The following is a 23,339-nucleotide window of genomic DNA, read 5'->3' on the forward strand; positions in this document are numbered from 1 at the left end:
CTTTCCAAAACAAAAGGGAAAGCAAAGGTCCCTCTGCCAAATTCCAGCAGAGAGGAATGGGGAGCAATGGACATCAGGAGAGAGAAGGAGAAGGATGGACATGCAGGTGATGCAGGGGCTCCCACCGGTCCCACACAGCCTGGGGGACACATCCCTCCCTATTTAACAACCTAAAACCAGCCCCCCAAATTCATCCACTCACACCAGTGCTCCAGTTGGGGTTGGGGATGAAGAAGGCTGGGCAGGATGTGGCCCCTCCACGCAGGGCCACAGCATGCACCCAGCACAACACCAGAGAGGGTTTTATTACTTATTTATCACTCAATATTCCCTGCCCTCACCACTTGGGCATTTCTTGGTAAGGTATTTACAGGACCCTTTCAAGAGCTTTTCTGGCCATTAGCAATGACTACAGGTATATATAAATATATATATTATATATACAGACACATATAAAAATATAAATACATATATGCAGTATATTTTTATTTATATATATGTAGTCATATATCTACATAGAAATATATAAGATACATAAACATATATCTACTTTTTAAATATCCCTCTATATATGTAAAAATATATGTATCTAAAATATATATATAAATATTATCTCCATGCACACCTGTGAGCAGGAATGGCACTGCCAGTTAGCTGTCCACAGCAAAATCTGGGCACTCCTCATCTTCACAGCTGCCCCTCTCTCAGAGAGCTTTTTAGGCTTATTTTTATACCAAAAAGACAAAACCTCAGCACAGTGGATGCCCGACAAGGGCCTCGCAGATGCCTTAGCAGAGGGATCTGGACAGCCCGCTGCTCTGCAGGCAGCTGCTCACCGCTCCCGGGACATTCGCCCAGCACCAGGAAAGAGAAAAAAACCCTCTTTCCATCGAAAGAGGAAAAAGACCAAGCAGCGACCTTCCTGTATTTAAAATTATGAATCACAAAACCTGGCAGGAGGATTCGAGTTAAATTCACGAGGGTTTTTTTTTTTTTTTTTTCCTCTCTCCTTTCAATGCTTTCTTCTTTAAACAGGAGTTTATCTTTGTTCTCCCTGCAGGGTTAGGAAGGTTAAATATAAAAGTTCCCTCTCACCATCCCCCTACAACAACAACGTGAGAAAACGCTCTCCCGGCGTGGGAGGCCCTTCCAGCATCTCACCCTGCCGCCGGCCCTGCCCTCCCCACGCACCCGGCCGCGGGACGCGGACGCGCGGGGTGGGGGGGGCGCCGCCGCCGCCACCCCCCGGGGGGCTCCCGGGGGAACCCTCCGAGCCCTCCCGCTCGGCCGAGCGGCGGGGCTGGGAGCTGCGGTGACCGCCTGGCGCCGAGGGACCCGCAGGGACGCTGCGATCGCTGCTGCGGAAACTCGAGCGGCCGCGCCGGGTCCAGCTGGGAACGTTCCCCCGCCGGTGTCGGCCGCCCGCTCCGCGCTCACCCTGGGAAGCCGGCGGCGGCTCCCCTCGACGCCCGGCACTCCGCTCCCTCAAAATAAACGGCAAACATCCCAACCTGACCGGTGCCGGCTCCGGGGCTCACGCCGGGCTCGCACCACCCGGCTGGTTTTGCCTTTCCGGAGCGGAGAAAATTCGCCGAAGTAACTTGGGGAGGGCTCAGGGTGGAGAAACATGGAGCAGCCCGCGGCTGGCCAGGCTGGGCTGCTCGGCCCTCACGGGGCAGCGGGGCGGGGGAAGCATAAACTCGTCCCCGCTCCCACACCGGGTGGGGTTCCCACGCAGCCGGGGGGCAGCCGGGTGTGCTGGGTGCAGGAGCCTGCCGAGGGCTGCCCGGGCCTCCCGCATCCTCCCCGGGGAGCGGCGGAGCACGGCCCCGGGGGAGCGGCGGGGCAGGTCGCGGGGGGAGCGGCGAGCCCAGCCCGGCACCCCACGCAGCGCCCGCTCCACGCGCGGGCGGGTACGAGAAGAGACAGCCCGCAGCGGCACTCCCGTGCAGCCCGGCACGCAGCCCGGCACGCAGCCCGGTACGCAGCCCGGTACGCAGCCCGGTACGCAGCCCGGCGCGCTCCCCGGTACACACGTGGACAAAGGCACACACAGCCCCACGCACACGGGCGCACACGGCCACACGTGCGCGCACACAGGCACGCGCAGACACGCACTTGTGCGGTGACACACGGCCACACGCACGCCTCGCACGCTCACGTCCGCCGCCCTCACCTCCGGCTCCGCGCCCCGCCGCCCCCGGTAGCACCGCGGCCATCCGCGCCGCTCCGCGCCGCTCCCCGCCGCCCCCAGGCGCGCACCGCCGCGGGGCGGGGCGGGGCGGGGCCGGGCGCGCGGCGGGGGCGGGGCCGGGCGCTGGGGGCGGGGCGGGGTGTGGCCGGGGCGGGGGGCGGGGCCAGGCGGGCCCGGGGAGCGGGGCGGGGCCGCTGGGGGTGACGCCGCCGCCGGTGCCTCCCGCCCAGGGACGTGCCCGACGAGCTGTGGGGGCGCCCGATCCCCCCACAGCCACCCCCGGCTGTGCCACGGGCTCTGCCGCAGCTTCGCAGCCACAAACGGAGCCGCCGACGACACCCGGGTGCTCCCAGGGGTGAGCCTGCGTGGCAGCACGGCCTCCCCACCTCGTCTGTGGGATGCCTGGGGCCTGAATCCCATCCTAGGTGCCAGCGCAGGCTCCCCGAATCCCACCCCAAGCCTCGCAGGACAGCTGACAGGAGTTACGCCGAGTCCCAAGCCCGTGCGTTATTCCCAGGCATCCTCCCCGTCTCCCAGGGCTCCCTCCAGCTGCTTCCCCTGTGCCTGGGGCTGTTGGGGAGCGACTGGGCTGTATCAGGCCGGTGGCAGCTGGGGCAGCCCCTCCTTCTCAAACGCAGCTCCCCGTTCCTGAATGCAGCCCCTTTCATAGAATCAGATTGGAAAAGACCCTTGGGATCATCGAGTCCAACCATCAGCCCTACTCTACAAAGTTCTCCCCTACACCATATCCCCCAGCATCTCATCCAAACGACCCTTAAACACATCCAGGGATGGTGACTCCACCCCCTCCCTGGGCAGCCTATTCCACTGTCTGTGAAAACTGTCTATTCCACTCTTTCTGTGAAATTTTTTTTTCTAATGTCCAGTCTAAACCTCCCCTGTTGCAGTTTAAAGCCATTCCCTCTTGTTCTGTCACTAATTACCTGTGAGAAGAGACCAGCACCAACCTCTCTACAATGTCCTTTCAGGTAGTTGTAGAGAGTGATGAGGTCTCCCCTCAGCCTTCTTTTCCTCAAACTAAACAGTCCCAGCTCCTTCAATCGCTCCTCACAGGATTTATTCTCCAGGCCCTTCACCAGCTTCGTTGCCCTCCTCTGCACTCGCTCCAGCACCTCGATATCCCTGCTGCCCACCCACTTCATCACACCTTTTCACGCCAGCAGCAGATGCACTTGATGTCAAGGGATTTATGGCCGATGCCAGACACAAGCACTGCAGTAACAGGAATGGGGACATTTGGCAGCTTGGGGTTTCTTTGCAGTTCGGCACACCAGCTCCATGGGATGTGTTTTCATTCAGGCTGCAGCCACGGCTTCATCTCCCCAGCTGACCCTAGTCCTGCTGCCAAGGGTCTGGCACAGGGGACAGCATGGGAGATCTCCTCAGGTGTTTGCACCACACTTCATTCCCCTCCTCAGGGCCGTGTGGGCACAAACTGGGTTCAGCAGTTCCTCTGCACCCTTTTCCCAGCACTGTCCCACAGGGCAGACCTCTTTTCAGATGACTGGCGCTGCCAGCACGCTGCTTGCGATTCCCTATCTCATTGCTCCAGCCTCCTTCAGTCCAGCAAGATGCCCCGTGAATCCAGGATTATCCTTTCCATCTGCATTCATTTCTCCTGGTTCTTAACACACAGACAAGATTTTCAGGCCCCAAAGGTGGATCTACCTTCTGAAATACTGCACCAAAGGGATAAAAGCAGGTAGAAGTGCAGCAACAGGCTGAAGAGGAATGGACCCAGTGCCACCCCAGCCCCATAAAGGGGCACAGCAAAATGGGAGCTGGTCCCGGGGCCATCGCCACAGGGCTGGATGGATGCAGCAGGGACTCCCGGCAGCTCCAGGCGCTGAGAGCGGTCTCTGAATCACAGCAGTCTGAGGCACTGCTTTTTTGAATCGCAAACCTGAGATTCGCTTGGAGTTTGGGTTTTGCTTATGTGCAAGACATGGGGAAACTATAGGATATGAGAAAGGGGCAAAGGAGGAAAAGCTATTGATGGTGAAATTGGGTTCCTCAGTTCCCACATCCGTGCATCTCCCATGGCAGCAGTTACCCCAGAGCTACGTTTCCCATGTGAGCTGAGCATCCTCAGAGGTGCCCTTCCCTCTGTGGTGGTGTGCAAGGCAAGGCGAGGTGACAGTCGGGTGCTGTCCCTGTGGGTGTCTCTCTGAGGCAGCTATTAGCTGTCTCCCTGGGGTCACCTAATACAGGCTGGGGTTATGCTCAAGCAGGAGAACAGAGAATTGCAAATACTCTGCTGTTCCAGAGGCAGGCAAGGGAACCATGGCACACAATTTAGCCTCCTCAGGGGAGAAAACACAGGCTAGTGGTTAGGGTAGCAGACCTGGACAAGAGAGGGATGTTCAATTCCCTTGCCTCCTGAAGATGCCCTAAGTATCTCAGAGCAAGTCAGGCCCAAATTAAGGCTTTTAAATGCTAAATCCTCTGCAAAATCTTGGGGAACCTTGACAATAGATAGACACCTCAGTCCCCTGGAGGAACTGGCTTTTGGTTTTCCAGATTGTATAGCTGCCCTCTCCTACCTCCCCCAGAGGTAAATGTTGGATTTGCTTATAGATGCAGGTGAACCATGAACTTGGTCAGCTGTAAATGAAGGTGAAATTTTGCCCTCAACTTGTTAGGTGGCTGTTCACAGTGGTGGATGAAGTTGGATGAGGGCACCACTCGCCAAGCCCAGTTCAAAATGGCCACTCAAGTGCTACTTTTTGTCATGCTCCAACTTTATCATTTGGTTGGGCACAATGGGACACATTATTTTGGTTATTCTGCTTCATAGTCTGTGTCATGGGAAACTGGATGCAATCTGGCTGTACTGCCCTCAGCCAAGCAGATCCAGCCTGTCCAAGGTCTTGTTTTATTTCTCATTCTGGCCCCACAGTCTATACTTCCCTTTTACCTACTGCTACATGATGATCACTGATGATTTCAGTGCTAGAGGAACCAAAATATATATATCAAGAAAAAGCATTATCTGCTGTCTTGTCTTACAGTAGCATTGCAAGGACCTCATGAACCATGCTGTTACATTTCCGAGGAAAAGAAGTAAAAGTGTCGTTTCTCTTTTCCTCCACATTATTCATTTTCTGGCATGTGTTTCCACATGATTTTCAAAATTTTCTTCCTGTTCAGCTCCATTTTGATTTGATAAACTAAGTGGCCGCAAAGGATGGCAGGTTGGAGAGGGAGTTCTCTAATCCCTCTGTGGTTTAATACATCTGATAACCAACAGGGAGCTGTGTCTGCCCAGGAGGGCAAGGCAACTGCCACTCAAACTTCTCCCCTTTGCAGCTCCGCTATTTTTATGTGCATTTATTTATCCATTTATTTATTTATATTTTAAAAAACATTGTTCCCCCAACTTGGGAATAGCTCCACTATGTTTATATTTTATTTATTTATTTATTTGATGTTGTTCCTCCAATGAATCTGGGGAAGAAAAAAGTTCATCCTTCCACCCCTTTTCAGTCCTAAACTGGTCAGCCAGGGCCAAATGCCACCACAACTCCAGCTGTCATGTCAGCAGAGTGGAGTTGACAGTGCCATCTCATTTCACTGCCTCCCTCCCATTGCTCCCTGGTAACTACAGATCCAGGACACACATCATACATGGGCTGGAAGCCCATGTCTGTTATACCCAGCCATGGAAAATAAACACCTCTCATGGAATTCCCAAGCATTTCGGAGCTGAGTGGGAAGGGAGAAGCATTTCCAGGTGCTTCCCTGGCTTGGATCACTCAGCATCTCTGCGCCATCCCGAATCCCCAGCGGCTGGGTAGCTCTGAGCAGTTGCTACCACCAGACCCAGGGCTGGACCACCGAGGCCCTGCAGAAGGGACATGGCCATCCCATCCCACAAGCACAACTGGGTATTGACGATTGTTGCATTTGCACCCACCCATGCGTGTAATCCCACAGATTCCTAATGCTGCAAGCAAACAAATAATTGTCCTGCTCCGCCTGACACTGCGACAACCCCAAATGCCTGCACGCAGCTTCACTTCTTGCTGTTGCTGCTGCTTTTAACGATGTCCGAAGGGCAGCTGGAGAGTTACAGCCCTGTTAACACCTCTGCTGGGGATGGCACAAATAATTGCTGTGCCTGTTGAGACCACAGCAAGAGCTGAATCAAGAAATCAGAATACAATGTGTAGAAAGCTTCACCCAGGTAAGTTTAGTAAATAAAAGCCACAAAGCCTTTGAAATGAAAGAATGAAAGATGCCCTTACCATTGTCTCAGGTGGAGATAATCCTACCTCTTCTTGATAGTCACAGGCTTCACCTGCACTGCAGAGACCCTTCTACCCATCCTCAGCATCCCCGAAGCATCTCTGAGCAGAGGCAAATCCTCTCGCAGCACTGGAGCAGCGCTTTCTAAACCACATCTGCAGAAGGTTTTTAAGTAATCTCGCTACCAGGCAGCCAGTGAGCTCAGCGATTCAGGGAGCCCCGAAGAAACCCATCCTGCTACATTAATAGCCACTGTTAAGATTTCCACAATGACAACTGTGCATATTTATCAGGTCCCCTCTGATATGCACTTAACAGGCAGCACTGTATTTGGAGGCAGCAGAAAAATCTCCGCACATCTGTTTTTCCAGTTCTGCCAAAGAGCTTTCATTTTTCTCTAATAACTTGACCTGTTTGGTTTCTGGCAGAAGACGGCTAAGCAGAACACTCACTCTCTGGATTCGCTCCAGTACGGGATGAGGTCAGGACAACAAAGAAAAAGAAACAGCTGGATGACTATGAAGCAGTGGGAACAAACAGGGCAGGGACCAGGGCTTTTTCTTTCCTTCCCCTTTTATTTATCCAATGGGATTTCATTCCTGGGCATATTTATTCCCCGGGCAGACGGTATCACAAAAGCAGTGTTTCCTGCAAGCTGCCATTGTGGGAAGTCTCCTCCAGCTTGCTGACCATACCCAGGGTGCACATATAAATAGCACAGCCAGCTAATCCCTCCTCTGGTCGTCTGTCAGGAAATGTGAGGCACAGATCCTAGGGGCTTCCACTGAGATATTGCATCTCCTACACATGTATTTTCATCTTGATTTTGGCAAGGTGGGGTTCATACCCACCACTCCCACTTTATTTTTCCATTTCATCACATTCTCATTAGTCTACCCAAGGATTTCTGGGCTGGGGGCTTTCACCTTGCATTTTTCAATCAGTCTTCTTTCTTTTTTCTGATATTCAGCTAAATCATCTTAAAGCAGCAAGCAGAAAAATTGCCAGTGGGGCAGGAAGGAGGTGGAAAAGAGGGGTGGGATGAGGGAATGGAAGACAGGGAGAAGACAGGCAAGCATGGGAGAGAGACAGCAAAGCAGTCTGCACATGTTCCCTGGTTGGGAGAGTTTCTCTCTCCCTGACCTCACTTTCTCCACGGCCAGAAATTCCACCTCAGGACTTGCCAAGGAGACAATGCAGCATTCCTCTACTGGCCCACAAAGCAAGTGTGAAATGTTCTGTTTTAATCATTTACAGAACAAAAGGAACACAACAGTCACTGTCTGATTCATATCTGCTGAAATCCAGCAGCCAAAGCTGTGGGAGAGGAGAGACAGATGAAGAAAGGAAAGGAAGAGGAGGTGTGGGTTTGGTTTGGTTTTTAATTCTGGTTAGTCACTGTGGACTTAAGGAAAGACAAGAAGGACCACATTGGAGTATACCAAAGTTTAAGAGCCCCTGGTGTCCTCTTTCTGATGTGGCCTCTGGTAGGTGACTGCAGAGAAAATAAAAGGAACAGTACAAGTACAAATGCTGTTTCCTCTAGTATGGGATCCTATTTCCCTTCCTGAGCCAGATGTTGTAGCTGCATCATCAGATTTGAGAGCCCTTCATAGACCTTTCTTCCATGATGTTTTCTAATCACTTTTTGAGCCCATTCATACTTTTGGCACCCTGGACATCCTGTGGCAGTGAAGTGCTAAGGCTTGGACAACAGGCCCAAGCCAGAGTTGACCTATAGATGACTCCTGTATATTTTATAACTGATAACCATTGTGCTAGTAGGTATTGTACTAAATTGTAACAACCCACTTATGCTGATGTAAAAAGTGCTGAAGTGTTGAAGTACTGAAGTCTGAACAACAGGCCCAGAGCTGAAGCTGCTCACTTAGCATGTAGTCAGTAACAAAGTATGTAAGCTCACCAGTGAAAGATGCAGCTTAGACAGAATATAATCAGTAGTGAGGATGAAATGCTGAGAGAATGTATCCAACTTTCCTTTCGCAGCCTTGTTCAAGGCTGAGAACCCAAGTATTTGGCCTTGTTAGAAACTCCCTTGGTCTCCCCCACCCCAAGCCCTGGCCAGGCTTTGGGTGGAATCCAACAGGAGAATGAAACCAGAAATTTTCCACTCAAAACAAAGGTGCCAGCTATTCTGGCTTGCCGATCTCTAGTACATAAGGCTGGACCCGCTCACAGCGACTTTGGAAGCCTCACCTATGGGTGGACGCACCGCGTAGGACTTCCCACTTGCCGGGACAGGCTCTCCAAATCCTCGCTGTAACCGGGGCTCCCCAGCACCTGCGGGTCTGGATGATGGTAATGGGTGCAAGTGGTGATGGATCTTTCTTAATCACTATTCTCTCTCTCTCCTGTAGTAATGATTTGGTGCATTACCCTGTATTTTCCTATTTGTTGCTTTAGATGCATTAATTCTGCCTTTTCTTAGTGCGTGTTTTCTGTATTACTCTGTTACATTATTTGGTTATCACCAGTAAAATACACCTGCTCTTTTCACTCTGGTGTCCGAGTTTAATTGGTATCCTTAATCAGCAAAACAGGCAGCAAGTTGCACAATGTAATTGTGTGCTTTGTGAAGACATACTTCCTTTGGGTTGTTTTAAGCCTTTCCTTATTTCACAGAATCACAGACTGGTTGAGGTTGGAAGCGACCTTTGGAGGTCATCTGATCCAACCCCACTGTTCAAGCAGGGCCTCCTAGAGCCAGTTGCCCAGGTCCACATCCAGATGGCTTTTGAATATCTCCAAGGATAGAGAATCCACAACCTCCCTGGGCAACCTGTGCCAGCACTCAGTGACCCTCACTGTAAAAAAAGTATTTCCTGATGTTCAGAGGGAACCTGCTGTGTTTCAATTTGTGTCCACTGCCTCTGGTCCTGTCCCTGGACATCACTGAAAAGAGCCTGTCTCTGTCCTTTTTGCATCTTTCCTTCAGATATTTATATACATTGATGAGATCCCCCAGAGCTTTCTGTTAACCAGGCTCGTGAGACGCAGCTATCTCCACCTTTCCTCACAGGAGAAATGTTCCAGTCCCTTCATCATCCTTATGGCCCTTCACATCTCCAGTATGTTCATGTCTCTCTTGCACTTATTCACTTCTATGCCATTCATAATTCTTGTACTCTACCATATCCTCCTTCAAGCATCTCTTTTCCACATCATCTATGAAAGCAGTGTTTGCTTTCATAGAAGCTGCTGTGCCCCTTGGTCACCGTTGCTTCCCTTGCCTGGTACTTCTCCAGGGAACCTCAGAAATGTGCTCACTGATCAAGGTACAGGTGAGCCATGCACTGACTTACACAGCAGCAGACTACAGAGAGGTTTCCAAAGGATGGGCATGGCAAGCAGAACGCCAGTCTTCAAGATGAGGAGAGAAAAAATAGCCAGGAAGTGATTTCCCAGTTACTGTTAATTCTATCCTTGGAAGCACTGGAACAACTAAAGGCTTTGCAAATGTGTAGAAAAGGAGGATATGAGTAATAGCTAGTGCAGATTCAGCAAGAACAGAGCTGGTCACACTCACCTAATCTTCTGCAATGAGGTAATAAACCTTGTAGATGAGGGGGGAGGTGCAGATGTTGTATGTGTTGGTGTATAAGTAAGACTTGTGATACTGTGTCATATGGTATCACTATAAGCAAGAGAGGACTGGACTAGAAGAACGTATGAAAAGATGGATGGTCAAAACCTTTCCTGGAGGTTAGTTACTCATGGCATGAGACAACGCAAAAAGCCTCTCATAAATCTGGTACTGATCAGCATTTCCATGAATGACTCAAAATCCAAACATGGCTTTTTACATTTGTAGTTGACAGCAGACTGGGACAAGCTGACAGAAAGCTAGACACAGGACTAGAGATCAAGGCAGACTTGAGCAGGGAAGAAAGGATGCGATGCAGCGATCCTCTGTTGGGATCCTCCTCCAGTCCCCGCACAGAGAACAAGAAATTCTCAGTCTGACCCATGGAAGGCCTTTTCCCTGCTTATGCCTGCCTTTGGCAGCACAATGTGTAATTGCCTTAAATTACAGAAGTTTAGTTAGACACCAAGAAAATCCTTCCAGTGCAGCGAAACACTGGGGTGGATTACCTGGGAAGGCTGCTAGGACAGGCTGGTCCTCCATGTGGGGTGATGGGTGAGCAGGAGGTGCTAGCCCTGCCTTCAGGCAGGAGGGAGACATAGCTGACCTTCTCAAGTCCTGCTCAGACCTGCCTTTGTGTGGTTTTTATGGTGATGATGTTATGTTACAATATTGATGTTTTATCTCAGGATGTTGTTGTTATAATGCTGCTTTATTCTCTGCTCCTTTACTGATAACTCCTGCTGTCCAGGTGGCTGGTTTGACCAGGGTTGACCTGGTATTCTCAGACCCTGGGTACACAAACACAGCATAAATCCGAGCTGCTACTGGGATGGTCTTGTCCTCTACCCCTGCAACATGTGCTTGCTCTTAACCCCTCACTTGCCTGGCACTGCAGACCACACAGCTGTGCATGACTCAGGTCAGGAGACTGATCCAGCTAAAAACTCACCAGCTGCGAGGGAGGCAAGAGCAGAGATCAGTTTTCCATTACTTGTTCTGCTATCTCACATTTTTTGTCTGTCTTGTCTACCTTGGATGGAGCAATCAGGTCTTGTGCTGTGTTTGGAAAGCAGAGTGGAAATGTAAGGTGATACAAGCACTGGTTTGAATAATCTTTTCCAGACTGAGGGATGTCTAATATTGCTGTGCAGAGGAAAGCAGTGTCTGAGAAGCTCCTGCTGCCCCTCAGCTGGGAGCAGGGCTGTGCAGAAGCCCTGGGAGATGCCAATCACTACCTCAGGAGGCAACTGATCGCACTGGATGGCACAAACTATTTCCCCATTAACACGAGGATGATGCCAGGAAGATGTTTGTCCCATGTTTCAATGCTGATCCCTGCCCTTCCAGGGTCCTGCCTCTTGACCAGGGGTCACTACAAGCCTTATTTTGCATGTCTAAAATATCTGTCTAGCTGCTAATGCATTTCTTCGTGAATCAACTAAAACCAACCAAATCTTGTTATTTGTGAGAGGGAGCTTGTTCTTTGTCACTGGATACATTTGCTAAGACTTGGAGGGTTTGCCAAGATTAGGAGAAATGGGCACATGTCACTGAGGGAAGGCACCACTCAAGGAATAAATGAGGAAGATCAAGAAGAAAAGGATCTGGTGGAGGCTGTGTGTCACAGAAAATGCATTTTAAAGTTACTTGACTTGTTTTAACCGCAATCGGGTAATGAATGAGGCAGCCAGGGGAAGGCTTTTGGCCTTATTCCCATTCCCTGTTAGACACTCCTCCGGCTGAATGCATGTCAGAGCAGTCTCTATCCTGACACCAAGTGGAGAGAGCTCACAAGGGCTCCTTTAAAATACCATCAAGCATATGAGACTGCCAGTGAGGACAACTGCCAGCCCCACCACCCCTTCTAGCACCAGAGAGACCATACAGTTTATAAACATTTTTGTATTTATAGGAATTTTTTCAAGAACGTGGCTCTTAGAAGCAGAGATAATTACACATGACAAAAATCACCATTCTGGCTCCTGCAGTTTCCACCAGTGCCTCACGTGGTGAGCAGCCTGGTGTGTGCATGCAGAGCATCTTTACTGGGGATAAGGTGGGTTTCCAGAGCAGCGGGGAAGTTGCAGAACCACAGACTGTTTGAGGTTGGCAGGGACCTCTGGAGGTCATCTGGTCCAACCCCTCTGCTCAAGCAGGGCCACCTAGAGCTGGTCACCCAGAACCAAGTCCAGACAACTTTTGAGTTATCTCCAAAGATGGAGAATTAATTGCCCTGAAAGTGAAGAGTAGGGTGTCTTTTCCTTGGGAGGAAGGGCCAGTGCTTGGTCATGTAAGGTGATGGGCATTACAGTGTGTGGGGGTGGTCCCACCATGCTGCTGAAGAGCAAGACAAGGTGCACAGACCAGAGCCTGGCATCTCTCCCAGCACATCTAATTTCCACTTTCCAGCATGCTCCATCTCCAGCTTTCACCCATTTTCTCAGGTGGGGCTGGAGGTTTGATTTCACCCTTTCCCTGCATATCAGACATCCAGCAGAAGCTTCCCAGCTTGCAGTTCAGGTCCTCACCTTACGCACCTCTAACTCCTCCTGAGCAACACATATTTTTTGACTTTGGCCCTGTGATTAAAGGGAGATCACTGACAGATAGGGCTTCTCCTATTCAGCCTATGAAGCCTTCAGCTTCCCATGCCCGTTTGAGGTTGTTTTCTCCCTGGGTGTCTTACTCTTCATTCTCACTTTCTACACCTCTACTTCTGCCTCCTGGGGGGAAAAAAACCCTTCAGTGAGTTGCAAGGCACCAGAAAGTCCAGTGCCAGCTGTGGCTAAATCTCAAACCTGCAGCCAAGAAGCAGCAGCATCTGAGAGTGCTCTGCACCAGAAAGGTGAGAGCTTGTCTCCAAGGGAAAAAAAAAATCTGCATCAATTTAACACAGAAAGTACTAAACACATCTAGCATTGAGCTGTACCATCCCTCTGATGAATGGCATTCAAAAGCAACACAGAAAGGAGGCACGGGTGATGATGAATTTATGCAGTGGAAAGCATTCAGCAGCTGCCCTGTGTTTTAAGTCATCTCCTAATTACTCTAAATATGAAAAAAGGAAGAGGAAAATGTATCACGCATGGACTTACCCAGCTGATCCAGAGCAAAGAGGGCTGGGGCACCTTCGGAGAGCTCATTGTCTGAGGGAAGAAGAAGAAATGCTTGGAAAGGTCAGCTGGAGAGGGAGGTGTGGAGAGCTGGGGTGACAACACTGTTTTAATCACACTGCAGATAAGCCCCTGCTCAGCTTGCTTCCAGTTCACCCCAACAGCCTTTATATGTGTGTTTCTTTTAATCCAGCTGTTACTGAAAAACCTTGGAGTCAGCTCAAGATGGAGACTTGTCAGGATAAACTCCTATCCCCCTCCAGCATCACTGAAGAGCAAGAGCTCTGCCGCCCTGTATCTGCCCACACTGGGATCCCCTGGCCGTGCTTCCCTTTTCAGCCATGCCATGTCTCTCTGCTCCCTTCCCCTGGCTCAGCCGGGTCTCAGGGCAGGGCCAGGAGTATCCTGCCTGCAGCAAAGTTTTCGTGCATGCTACGGTTTCCTCCAGCAATGACAGCTGGGGTAGGTTTAACCAGCGGGAGCAGGAAAATGCTCCAGCTGGGATTTTTCAGAGGCTGAGCAAACCCTTGAGTCATCTGATAATAATATTGCTGTAACTCAGTGCCTGTGGCAGCTTAGACCGTGAGCTCTGGAAACTCCTGAGCTGGTGGCATCTCTCACCAAAATCTCACGGGATATTATTTTGGATCCCAAGCCCAATCCCACCACAAGCCCACCCATCCTTTCTGCTCCCAGCTGCAGACCACAGTGCACAGGGATCCCTCACTGCCAGAAGGACCTGCAGCCACATAGGAGCATGTGGCCAAGCATTAAATGCCATTTGTGCCTTGGAGTTGGTGGGGATTTCATTATTTTCAAACATTCCTTGCAATGTCAAAATGCTGCTAAATTGCAAAAACTCAGTGCAATTAAAAAAAATGCAGAGGTGGGCTTTTTTTCTCTCATTTTTTGGTGGTTTGTTTTTTTTTTCTTTCAGGTTCATGGCATTTGTTCAATGCATGAGTGAGACTAAAAAACATTTTGGTCTGGAATCTGTGGACTGTTCCTAGGGCGTTCAAAGAGGATGTTTAAGAAGGGCAGGTGCATGACACTATAGCATAATCCATACTTGTGACATTTCTAAGAGATCTTGCTCCCCACTATAAAATGGCCCATCAGTTAGAAAAAGCTGTGAGCCACTAGTTTAGGATAGAGATGGGCTGCATACAAAACCAAAAGCCAATACATATCTACATTTAACTGTTTTGGATTTTTATAAACTCCTGATGGCAGTGGCTCTGCCCTCCTCTGCTTTACAGACCCAAGCACAGTGGGATCCTGAACTCAACAGGCATTTGACTACTACAGCTATAAACAGTAGCACAGACCATGCACATGGTGAAGATTTTAAAAAATAACAGAAGAAGAGATTGTTCTAATGGGGAAAACTGATGGACTGCCGCAGACATCCCTGTGCTGGTCCCTTGGAGCCACCCGGGGCTGGGTACGTGCAGAAGCAGCAGATGTGCTATCATAAGGATGCCACCCAGTGGTGCCTGGCTGGGAGGATTGAACCCAGGGCTGCTGGGTTCAAAAGCACAAACCCACTTATCTAATTCAGCTCTCACGGAAAAGGAGGCGATGCTGTGTCTCAGACTGTCCCTTTCCCCTTCCCCAGGCATCTGGGCTATCAGCGGGAAGCTGAGGGAAACAGATGGAGATAAGCGAAGCATTTCACCAAAGCAAAATGTTTCCGTTCCCAAGGTGCTGTCATCTGGAAGGCTGTGGGTTTGTTTTGGTTTTAGTCTGGAGCACAGTGCGTCCCAGCCAAAGAAGGAGCTTTGCCCAAGGAGGGGCAAGCTCCAGTGACAAAGATGAGCTGGGACTGAGCAGGGAACACATGTGGCTTCTTCTGCCAAGTGTTTGAATGGGGATGAAAAAGCAAATTACAGCAGCTGTCTGGCAATTAGGTAGATATGAATCAATAGAGGAAATAGTTCTGCTGGCTATTTCCCATTGCATCTGCCCTGGGTGCTTTCCTGAGACTGGCAATTTCTTCAGAGTGACGGACCCCAGCCTTGGGCTGGCAGGTCTAGTGTCATGCTAAGGTGGGCTGAAACCTTGAATGGTTCTGCATAGGGAGCCCCAGCTGGGGCAGCCCTCGGCCCTCCTATCCCTGCTGGGACAGCGTGTCTCCCTGGAGCCATCCTCAATTGTCCCATGCAAATATGAATGAAGAGAGAAGGGAGTATTTTACTAGGCCTCCTCGTCACTCCTCCTCAACCACTCTCATCTGTGGAGTCCTGCTTGTGGAGAATGAGGGTGGTCACATCTAGCACAAGTGACATATTAACTTGCCAAAAGGTGGGTGTCGGGGGTTTTTTTAGCCAAAGGCCACTCCAGAGAAGGAAGACAAACCACAGATCTAGTGCTTGTGTCAGTGTACCAGCTCCTCACAAGACACTGCAGCTTGGATCAGACCTTTCCCACCTTCATACTGAGTACTGCCTTGCTCTGGACGTAGCCCAGCAAAACCCCTGGGACCACTGCAAGCACGGTGAAGGGCAGCAGCACATCGGGAAGGCTCCCAGCATGTTCACTGGGTGGATTAAAAACCAGCAATCATGTCCTACCTCCTTTCACACTGGCAAAGGGATGGATCCCACCATGAGACAACCAGTTGGTTTCATCCAGCTTCCAGTTTTCACCAGGGTCCATCTCTGATCAGCAGCATCAAAGATCTGCTTGCAATGACTCCTGCCGCTCTCTCTGGGGAATAACCAGAAGATACTCTGAGTGCCTGTCATGGGCCGCACCATGGCCAGCTGCTGAGAAGCTTACCTCAGCAAAGGAAAATGTCTGCCAGTATTTCAGGAAAAAGGGAAAATTAAAAAAAAATGAGAAAAAAAATTGCATGGCTCACAGGGGACTATTGAACCAAGGAGTAGCTGACTCTGCCAAACCTCAACTTATCACATCTACAAGTCTCCCTGCTGTGTCAAAAAGCCTGGACCTCTTCCATTTTCTGTTGTCAGTCTGAGCAATGCTTAGAAATTCCTAATCCTTCACAATATTTTCAGGGATGGGCTTTTAGTTCTGAGTGGGGTGATGTGCCACGAGTGCATCCATCAGGAATGTATGTCTTGGCTTTACTTGCCCAGCCTGACTGCTATGGGGTCCTGGTGGGTGAGGGGAGTGACAGGGGTGCTGGCCCTTGCTCCCATGTCCCAGCCCCTCCATGGACAGGGGTTACAGCCTGGGAGTTATCAGTTACACATTACAAGCTGATGCTACCACTGGCCGCTTGGCTCTCACAACTGTCCTGGCCCTGGAGCGATGGCTGTGAGCCACCAGGGAAGGATGGAGATTACTGAACGGTTAAAGCTGGAGCTCTTGACCCCAAAAAGTCCCTTTCTGGTGTAGACACTGAATTACTTTCCTGACTATCAGCCATTTGGTGCTACCTACATGTTTGCTGCAGCTGGAAGTCCATGGAGATATGTGGAGATATTTTCCCTCCCTGACCCCTTGGACCTGTTGACCTCTGGTGGGGTAGACACACAGCGACATTTCATGCATGCCTAAATTTTCAGGATTACATGGATTCGGGAGGGAATAAAGTCCTTCCAGCATCAACAACCTCTAATTTATCAAGGAAACTAATGAAAGTGTTGGGATGCAACAAAAAGTTACTGCAGAGGGGTTTTTTGCCTTTGTGGGAAGATGCTGAAGAGGAGGTGACCACAGGGACTTTCCTTAACACTGTTTGAGGCAAACTCGGACCCCAGATGGCATCAATGGAACTGGTTTCATGGAGAGGTGAGTCCCCTGAGACCCAGCACTCTGGCAGCTATGCATCTCTATCAGCCTCTGATTTTCATCATCATTGTTTGTAGGAATATGTTGTAATTTAATGCCACCAGGACCCTAATTCAGGATGCTTCTGGGAGGGATGGGCATGTAGTGATGGAGGGACACTACCACACCAGCAACATTTCCTTAGGAAACCAGGCAAAGAAAGAGATGGATGGGCCCTGTCTCCACAGGAAAATGAAGCATGGCCAAGCCACACCACTGCACTTTGCAAGCACTGGTACCTTCCAGCCACCATCCCATCGGGGGAGATGCAGGACCTGGGGGGGCTGCAGGAAGGGGCAGCAGCTTCACACTGCCATATCACCCCAGTGGCTCCTGGCAAAGCACAGCCCAAGCCCCTTCCCCAGTGCACTGCTGGGTCTCACCAGGGTGAATCATGGCTGCACTGGTGCTTCCCTGGCTGGACAGACCTGCGAGAGGTCATTTCACACAGTCTCTTGCTCAACACCTTAATTAAGTAGAATTAAATACTTATGCACATCTGTTTGCTGAGCAGCAAACAGGACAGGTCACTGCCATGTGCAGATGGAGCTTGACTGGAGTTTTTCTGATGTAGCAAATTCACCTGAAGTGCAATTAAGAGGTACTGAGACTCTGGGCAAATTTGGGTTGAATATGTAATTAGTTTTAGCTGAAAGAGAAGAAAAAAGTTCTCAGAAAAGCTGAAAGGCTACATTTTGACATCTAAAAAAGAAACTTTTTTTGTTGTTCTTTCAAATGATGTTTTTGGTTTGAAAGTGACCTAGTTTGCTTTTTCTTTTATTTTCTTTTTTTAAGTTATGAAAAGCACTAAGTAATCCTAAACCAGAATGTCTAATGCACTGCTTATGAAAAGAAATCAAAGAAGAAACAAAACATTCTCCTTTAGGGGGTGACCCAAAACAAAAGTATTTTCAATTTTTCTGTTCAGCCACTGAAATGAAAAACCTATTATTTGAACAGCTCCACTACTGAAAGGCATCTTGTCAATCTGTACTACTGGCAATTTCTTCTTTCCACCTGCCAAGGGAGAGGTTTGTCTGCGAGTTCAATAAAAGTATACGAGAGAAAGAACGAAAGGGCAATTTATCAATATAATGTAGAAGATAAAATGGCTTTTCCATATTCACTCATTTCTCTGAAAGAAGGAAAAAGCAAACCTCCAGACCTCAGCTCTTTGCCCACTGTCCCCCTCTGCTCAGAATCATATACACATGAAATCGTATAGACATGAGTCCTGAGCTCCCATCACACAGAAGTTTAATTGCAAATTTAAAACTTCTGACTTTATCAATACAGAAAGTCCAACCAACATTAGAGAAAACAGAGGACAAAATTTATTGGGGACAATAATACCAGCAATGAGAAACACCTAAAAGATCATGAACCTCAGTCATTGCTGTAGCTTTGGGGCAACCACCCATTCCCTTCACAGCAGAGCCTGGTGCCAGCAGAGGCTGGTGGTGTCAGGTCCTCATGGCCAGCATCACAGGATCAGGGATGGGTTTGTGGTCCCTGTCTCACCACAGAGCATCCGTTGTGCCCACTCTCCACTGCTGCCACCCAGCAGGATGGGACAGGAGGGAAAGGGATGGGTGCGAACACAGACCAGGGCCCACTGGCTGCATTAACATTCATGCAATAGACTTCTCACTGAAATTCAAAGCTGAAGAAAGAGGCATTGCCGCTCAGCCTGGTGTCTCACGAGGCTGGGATTTATGCTCCAGCTGCTTGAAGCACTCAGCCTTGTTGCAGTCAATAGTCAACACCTATTACCTCCACCTTTTAAGGAGGAAACAAATCAAATGTCTGATTTTCCAAAGTGCCTGCACTCAGATCCTGTGTCCAGTCTTCACTTAGGTCAGGGGGAGCTCATTTTACACACCTACAGCTTCCACCAGTCCTCTAAGAAAAAATGAGATGAGAAAAGACTTGACTCACATTCCTGCTCTATGTCATACCCTGATACAGCATTAAAAAATAGTAGGGCATGAATGAATTAAGACTCATTTCACTTCACAGCTTTCACTATACCTAACACCCACAGGGATCACAAACCACTGTCCATTTTCAACCTAAACTGCAAATCTTTTCCAAACTACAGAATATAATAGGGTAATATTGGAATGACCATTTCAGCAATATTTTACAACCTCTTTAATCTGTAAGAAGTGACTGTCGGAGGACAAGCCCCAGTTAAGCTCCTCTTCTGGAGCATTTCCAGTTTAAGACAGTCTGCCATGCAGCCTCTCTGGACACTCAGCAGCTGCACAGGGGTTTTTTTTAGTACCATAAACTGCAGAATTGACACAGCCAGAACAGCAGGAAAATAAAAGTTAATGACCCGAGACTAACCCAGACAGACAAGAGATTAAAGCGTCAAGCTCTAAATGCTCTAGCACACAGGGCCTTGATCTGGAGGACAAGAAGAAGCCAGCAGCATTTGCCCTAGCACTGCCCTCAAAATTGCCTCCATTCACATGGCTCACCAAAACCATGCACTGCTGAGCAGAGATGCAGTCATGTATGAAGGATGTCCCATTTCTCTGAGCTATCATATCTCCTTGCATACGATTCAACTTCAGAGCTCTAGCTCCATCCACCTACTTGATCAGGTGTAAAAATCAGTAGCATCTTCCAGAAGACGCAGACTCATCTACTTCTCTCCTCCACAAGGAATGAAGGAGGGCATAATTTTGTGAGATGCTCAGTCCAGTCTGAGCCAGGCATTGCTAGGGATGGTGATCACCTGGAGCTGGTGATAACCACACACCATCTTGCTGATCTGAGCCTCCAAAGCAGCACATGGGAGCCCTTTGCTCTTATGATTTCTTTGTTTAGATGAAAAACCTTTCCAACCCCCTGTAGCACCTAAGAAGAGCTCATGTGTGAACCCTTCTGAGCAGAATCTAGCCTGGGGAAGTCAGGCAGTGTGAGGTGCACACAGCTGGTTCTTGGGCAGTAGAGGAGCCCCAAGCCACGCCATCACAGGGCGTGGTGACCAGGCCAGGACAGGTGACTGCAGAGTCACCACCAGCATGTCACAGCCCGGTGTAAAGGGGGAGTGAGCATCAGCAGGGACTGGGGCAAGAGGAAGGGCTACACAACAGTTAACATGGCCACCAGCCATGGGAGGTCTGCTAGATGGGCAGCAGGGAGGACAATGAGGAGTGGAGTTGGGTATCAGTTTGGTGAGGGAGGGTGGGACAGGGGAGAGAAATCTCTGTTTCCGCTCATATTGCAAACACTACAGTGGGGACCGGCCGTTGGTAGTGTGTTTTCCAGCAAGAGAGGGCACTGACCTTAACCTGTGCCTCCAAGCAATTTGTGGGGTTTGGGACAGATATTCGCCATGCCAAAGGGATGAGGTGGGCAGCCAAGGCAGGACTGAAGCTGAGGCAAGAAGCAGGGACTGAAGAAGGGAGCTTGGTCCAGCTGGAGAAGAGGAAGAGAGCTCAGGCAGACTGTAGGAGGTCTTGGGTGGCAGTCTTGCAGCAGCCACACATGGGATTAAATGCTACAAGACAGATGATCCCTTTCCCTGGGATGTTTCCCAGTGTCCTGCAGAAATACTGGGGTAGCAGCACAGCCTTCCTCTCGTCAGGCATTGGCTGGAAAAGTCCATCCCACGCTCACCAAAATGGTATATACAACCTTATGGTGCCTGTTCCAGCACAGTGTTCAGCAAAATGGTATATACATCCTTATGGTGCCTACACAGTAACCCAGATTCTTCCCACTCCTAATGAATACAGAGAAGTTAAAGTATCCCCTGACCCTCAGTTTTGCTTGGAGCAAAACTTTTATGTGTCAAAAAGGCCACGTATGCCAAATGTGGGAGCAGTGCTGAAGTGAAGTCACATCGCTTGGGCAAGCAGCAGCTGCTCTTGGGCAGGTATCTTTGCCCTGCGAAGGCGTTGCCTTTCTGCACCCACCTCTCTGCAGCTATTCATCTGCCCAAGGGCAACACGAGCAGGAATGAGGAGGTCTGACCAAGCCTTATGGAGCTGAGCAGGGCAGGATCAGGTCTTGGAGAGGGACATTGCAAACCTGTGTAACTGGGAACACAATGGCCACAGCGAAGGGCACAAGGCAATAAACTGCTTCCCCCATACGGCAGAGCTCATCCTGATGGTTGCCTTTAATCACCCACTGCTGTTCTTTACTGCCTTGGATGTGCTCTCCCTTAATTAGCCCAAAAGGTGACAAATGAGCTATTTATTAATGGATCATTCAAAAAGCTCTATTTGTAGCTGGTCTGGAAAAGGTTTTTTTAAAAGCGGCAAGTTTCAGCCAGCTGGCACAGAGCATGATCACAAGTTAATTACATGATCTCATGGCAGTTATCTTGAACTAATACATCATTAATCTGATCTTACGACAGCTGAAGGAAAAGCCCAGAGCCAAGAAGCACTTGAAGGCTCCACAGTCCCCAGGACAGGAGCCCTTTTTATAAAAGCTGTGGGTTTACACAGAGCAGGTACATGTCAGGACAAGCTGCAAGTTGTATTGCTCCCCTTGCCCCAATGAACAAAAACATTCAGGAGACAGGAAACACACGATCTCCTCCAAAGAGAGCCTTCCCAAAAGTGCAGCTTCCATCTCCCTGCTTTGGTTCAGGGCTGTGAGGATGGCCAGAGCAGAAAGGGACTCAGGGACAGGCTCCCAGCATTGCTTAGGGACCCCCAGGCATTTCTGATAAGCCCTCTGTATGACAAAGCCCTTTTGGACAACCTGTCCCGGTCTGATCTCAGGGGAGATATTGACAGGTGGGTAGTTTCAGGTCACCCGCACTGATGGTCCAGGCACTAGAAGCTCCTCTATATCCCTTTGGATATAAAGGTAGGAGGCAAATCAATAAATACATCCCTATTTACTTGTCATGATTTCATTTGAAAAGCTCATCCCTAGCTAGGGACACACATCGACGCAGATAACCAGGAACCAGAACAAAAGCTTGAAAAGCTTTGAAAATACTAGCTTCAGTTTCAGCCAAGATCTTACTCTCACTCTTGAGCAAGGGTGCCCCCACAAACAGTCCCAAAGGAGCTCACAAGACTGTCCCAGCCATCCCGTAGGCACGGCAGGACACCAGGAGCCACCTCGCAACGCTCCAGGAACACCACCCTGATGACAAGGTACAGGAGATGCTGGGTGAGCGTGTCAACCCAGATCTGGGGTGGTTTTTAAGATCTGTAAGGTTCTCCAAGTTACCACGTGGAATAAAATTTCTCTTTCTTACTTTCTCTGGTTTTCTTCCAAAATCAGCAAATTGATTAGCAACTCAATGATTCAAATGTTAAAGCTCTTGAAGCAGAGCCTGTGTCTCCCTTTGCGTCTTTTGCAGAGCTGTCTGTGCTAAACTAGCGATACCAAACACCACCACACCTCATTTCTGCCAGTTATCTTCACAGGCAATTAGCTGCCACGTTATTTTAGCCACAAGAATCACTTATCTATTAAGAGAGGATAATTTCTCTGTGCTGTTCCCGTGACCTCTCAGAAAGCACACGACTGCCTTTTTTTTTTTTTTTTTTTGCATTCATAGTAGAAAATGTAACCATTACAGCCTCAGTTTGGACAAGATCTTTCAAAAATCAGTAAAATAGAAATGGTAAATCTTACCTGACAAAACACCTGTGATTTCTCTGGTGACAAAAAGCGTTCGTGCCTCAGTGCTGCAAGACCAAAGCTTTCTTGTGGAGACGTTTGTCCTCTGTTGGGTAAGGGCTCCACGAAAACTATGCAGCCGTTGCCTGGACTTGCTTCGGTTTGGGTAGGTAAGTCACCGGAATTCAGCTGCTCTTGTGTGTTCAAAGAGCTTCAAAATGCTCTACACCACCTATCAGCATTATGGTTCCCGCAAGTATGCAAGGTATGCGTTTGTCTTCCTGAGTCATATAATTATCTTTGGGAAAGTAACCTGCAGAAGCACAGCAGAAGAAAAAAGAAATCAACTGGCCATGTAAATCCCTCGACGGTTGGTAGTAGCCCTGCAAGGAGATCACCTTGAACAGAGGCTTTGCTAATTCGTGTGTCCCAAACGTCAAAGCTAGCAGAGATGCTGGGCTGTCCACTTACAGTCCTGCCTTCCTCTGCAGTTTGCAGCAACACGTGTGAGGAGTGCTGAAGAGAAGGAGCAGCACAGTCTCAAAAGCAGCCACAGCGCTGGAAGAGCTGATCTGAAGCTCAGTGGGTTACATCTGGCCAGGAGGAAAGGTAGGGTGAAATAGTCTCTGTTAACTTCTGTTAATGAAGGCTGAGTCATCAGTGATACAGGCTGAAAAAATGATATGATGCAGCAGTGTCTGGGCTAGTTACATCTTGATAAGGATGGTGGGTGTCTTCCTGGGTTTTCCGT

The 23,339-nt window shown here is 49.4% G+C and overlaps 1 protein-coding gene across 4 annotated transcripts in view; it reads right to left on the minus strand.

The window, feature by feature from the left end:
• AMOTL1 (angiomotin like 1) overlaps positions 1 to 22,840 on the minus strand; it is an 81,988-nt gene extending 59,148 nt beyond the window's left edge. The window contains exons 1-3 of one of the 4 annotated variants that reach the window (XM_074816241.1): positions 22,604 to 22,840; positions 15,757 to 15,892; positions 13,166 to 13,216 (exon numbers count right to left, since the gene is read on the minus strand). In XM_074816241.1, the coding sequence (XP_074672342.1) occupies positions 13,166 to 13,216; positions 15,757 to 15,841 (136 nt within the window). In that variant the 5' untranslated portion in view covers positions 15,842 to 15,892; positions 22,604 to 22,840. Of the gene's footprint in view, positions 1 to 2,176; positions 2,274 to 13,165; positions 13,217 to 15,756; positions 16,077 to 22,603 lie in introns of those variants that run through there. The other 3 variants (XM_074816237.1, XM_074816238.1, XM_074816240.1) reach the window with 3 other exon arrangements.
• Between the last annotated feature and the right edge of the window lie 499 nt (positions 22,841 to 23,339).

This window comes from Strix aluco, chromosome 2 (assembly GCF_031877795.1).
Source record: "Strix aluco isolate bStrAlu1 chromosome 2, bStrAlu1.hap1, whole genome shotgun sequence".
NCBI classification, from domain to species: Eukaryota; Metazoa; Chordata; class Aves; order Strigiformes; family Strigidae; genus Strix; species Strix aluco.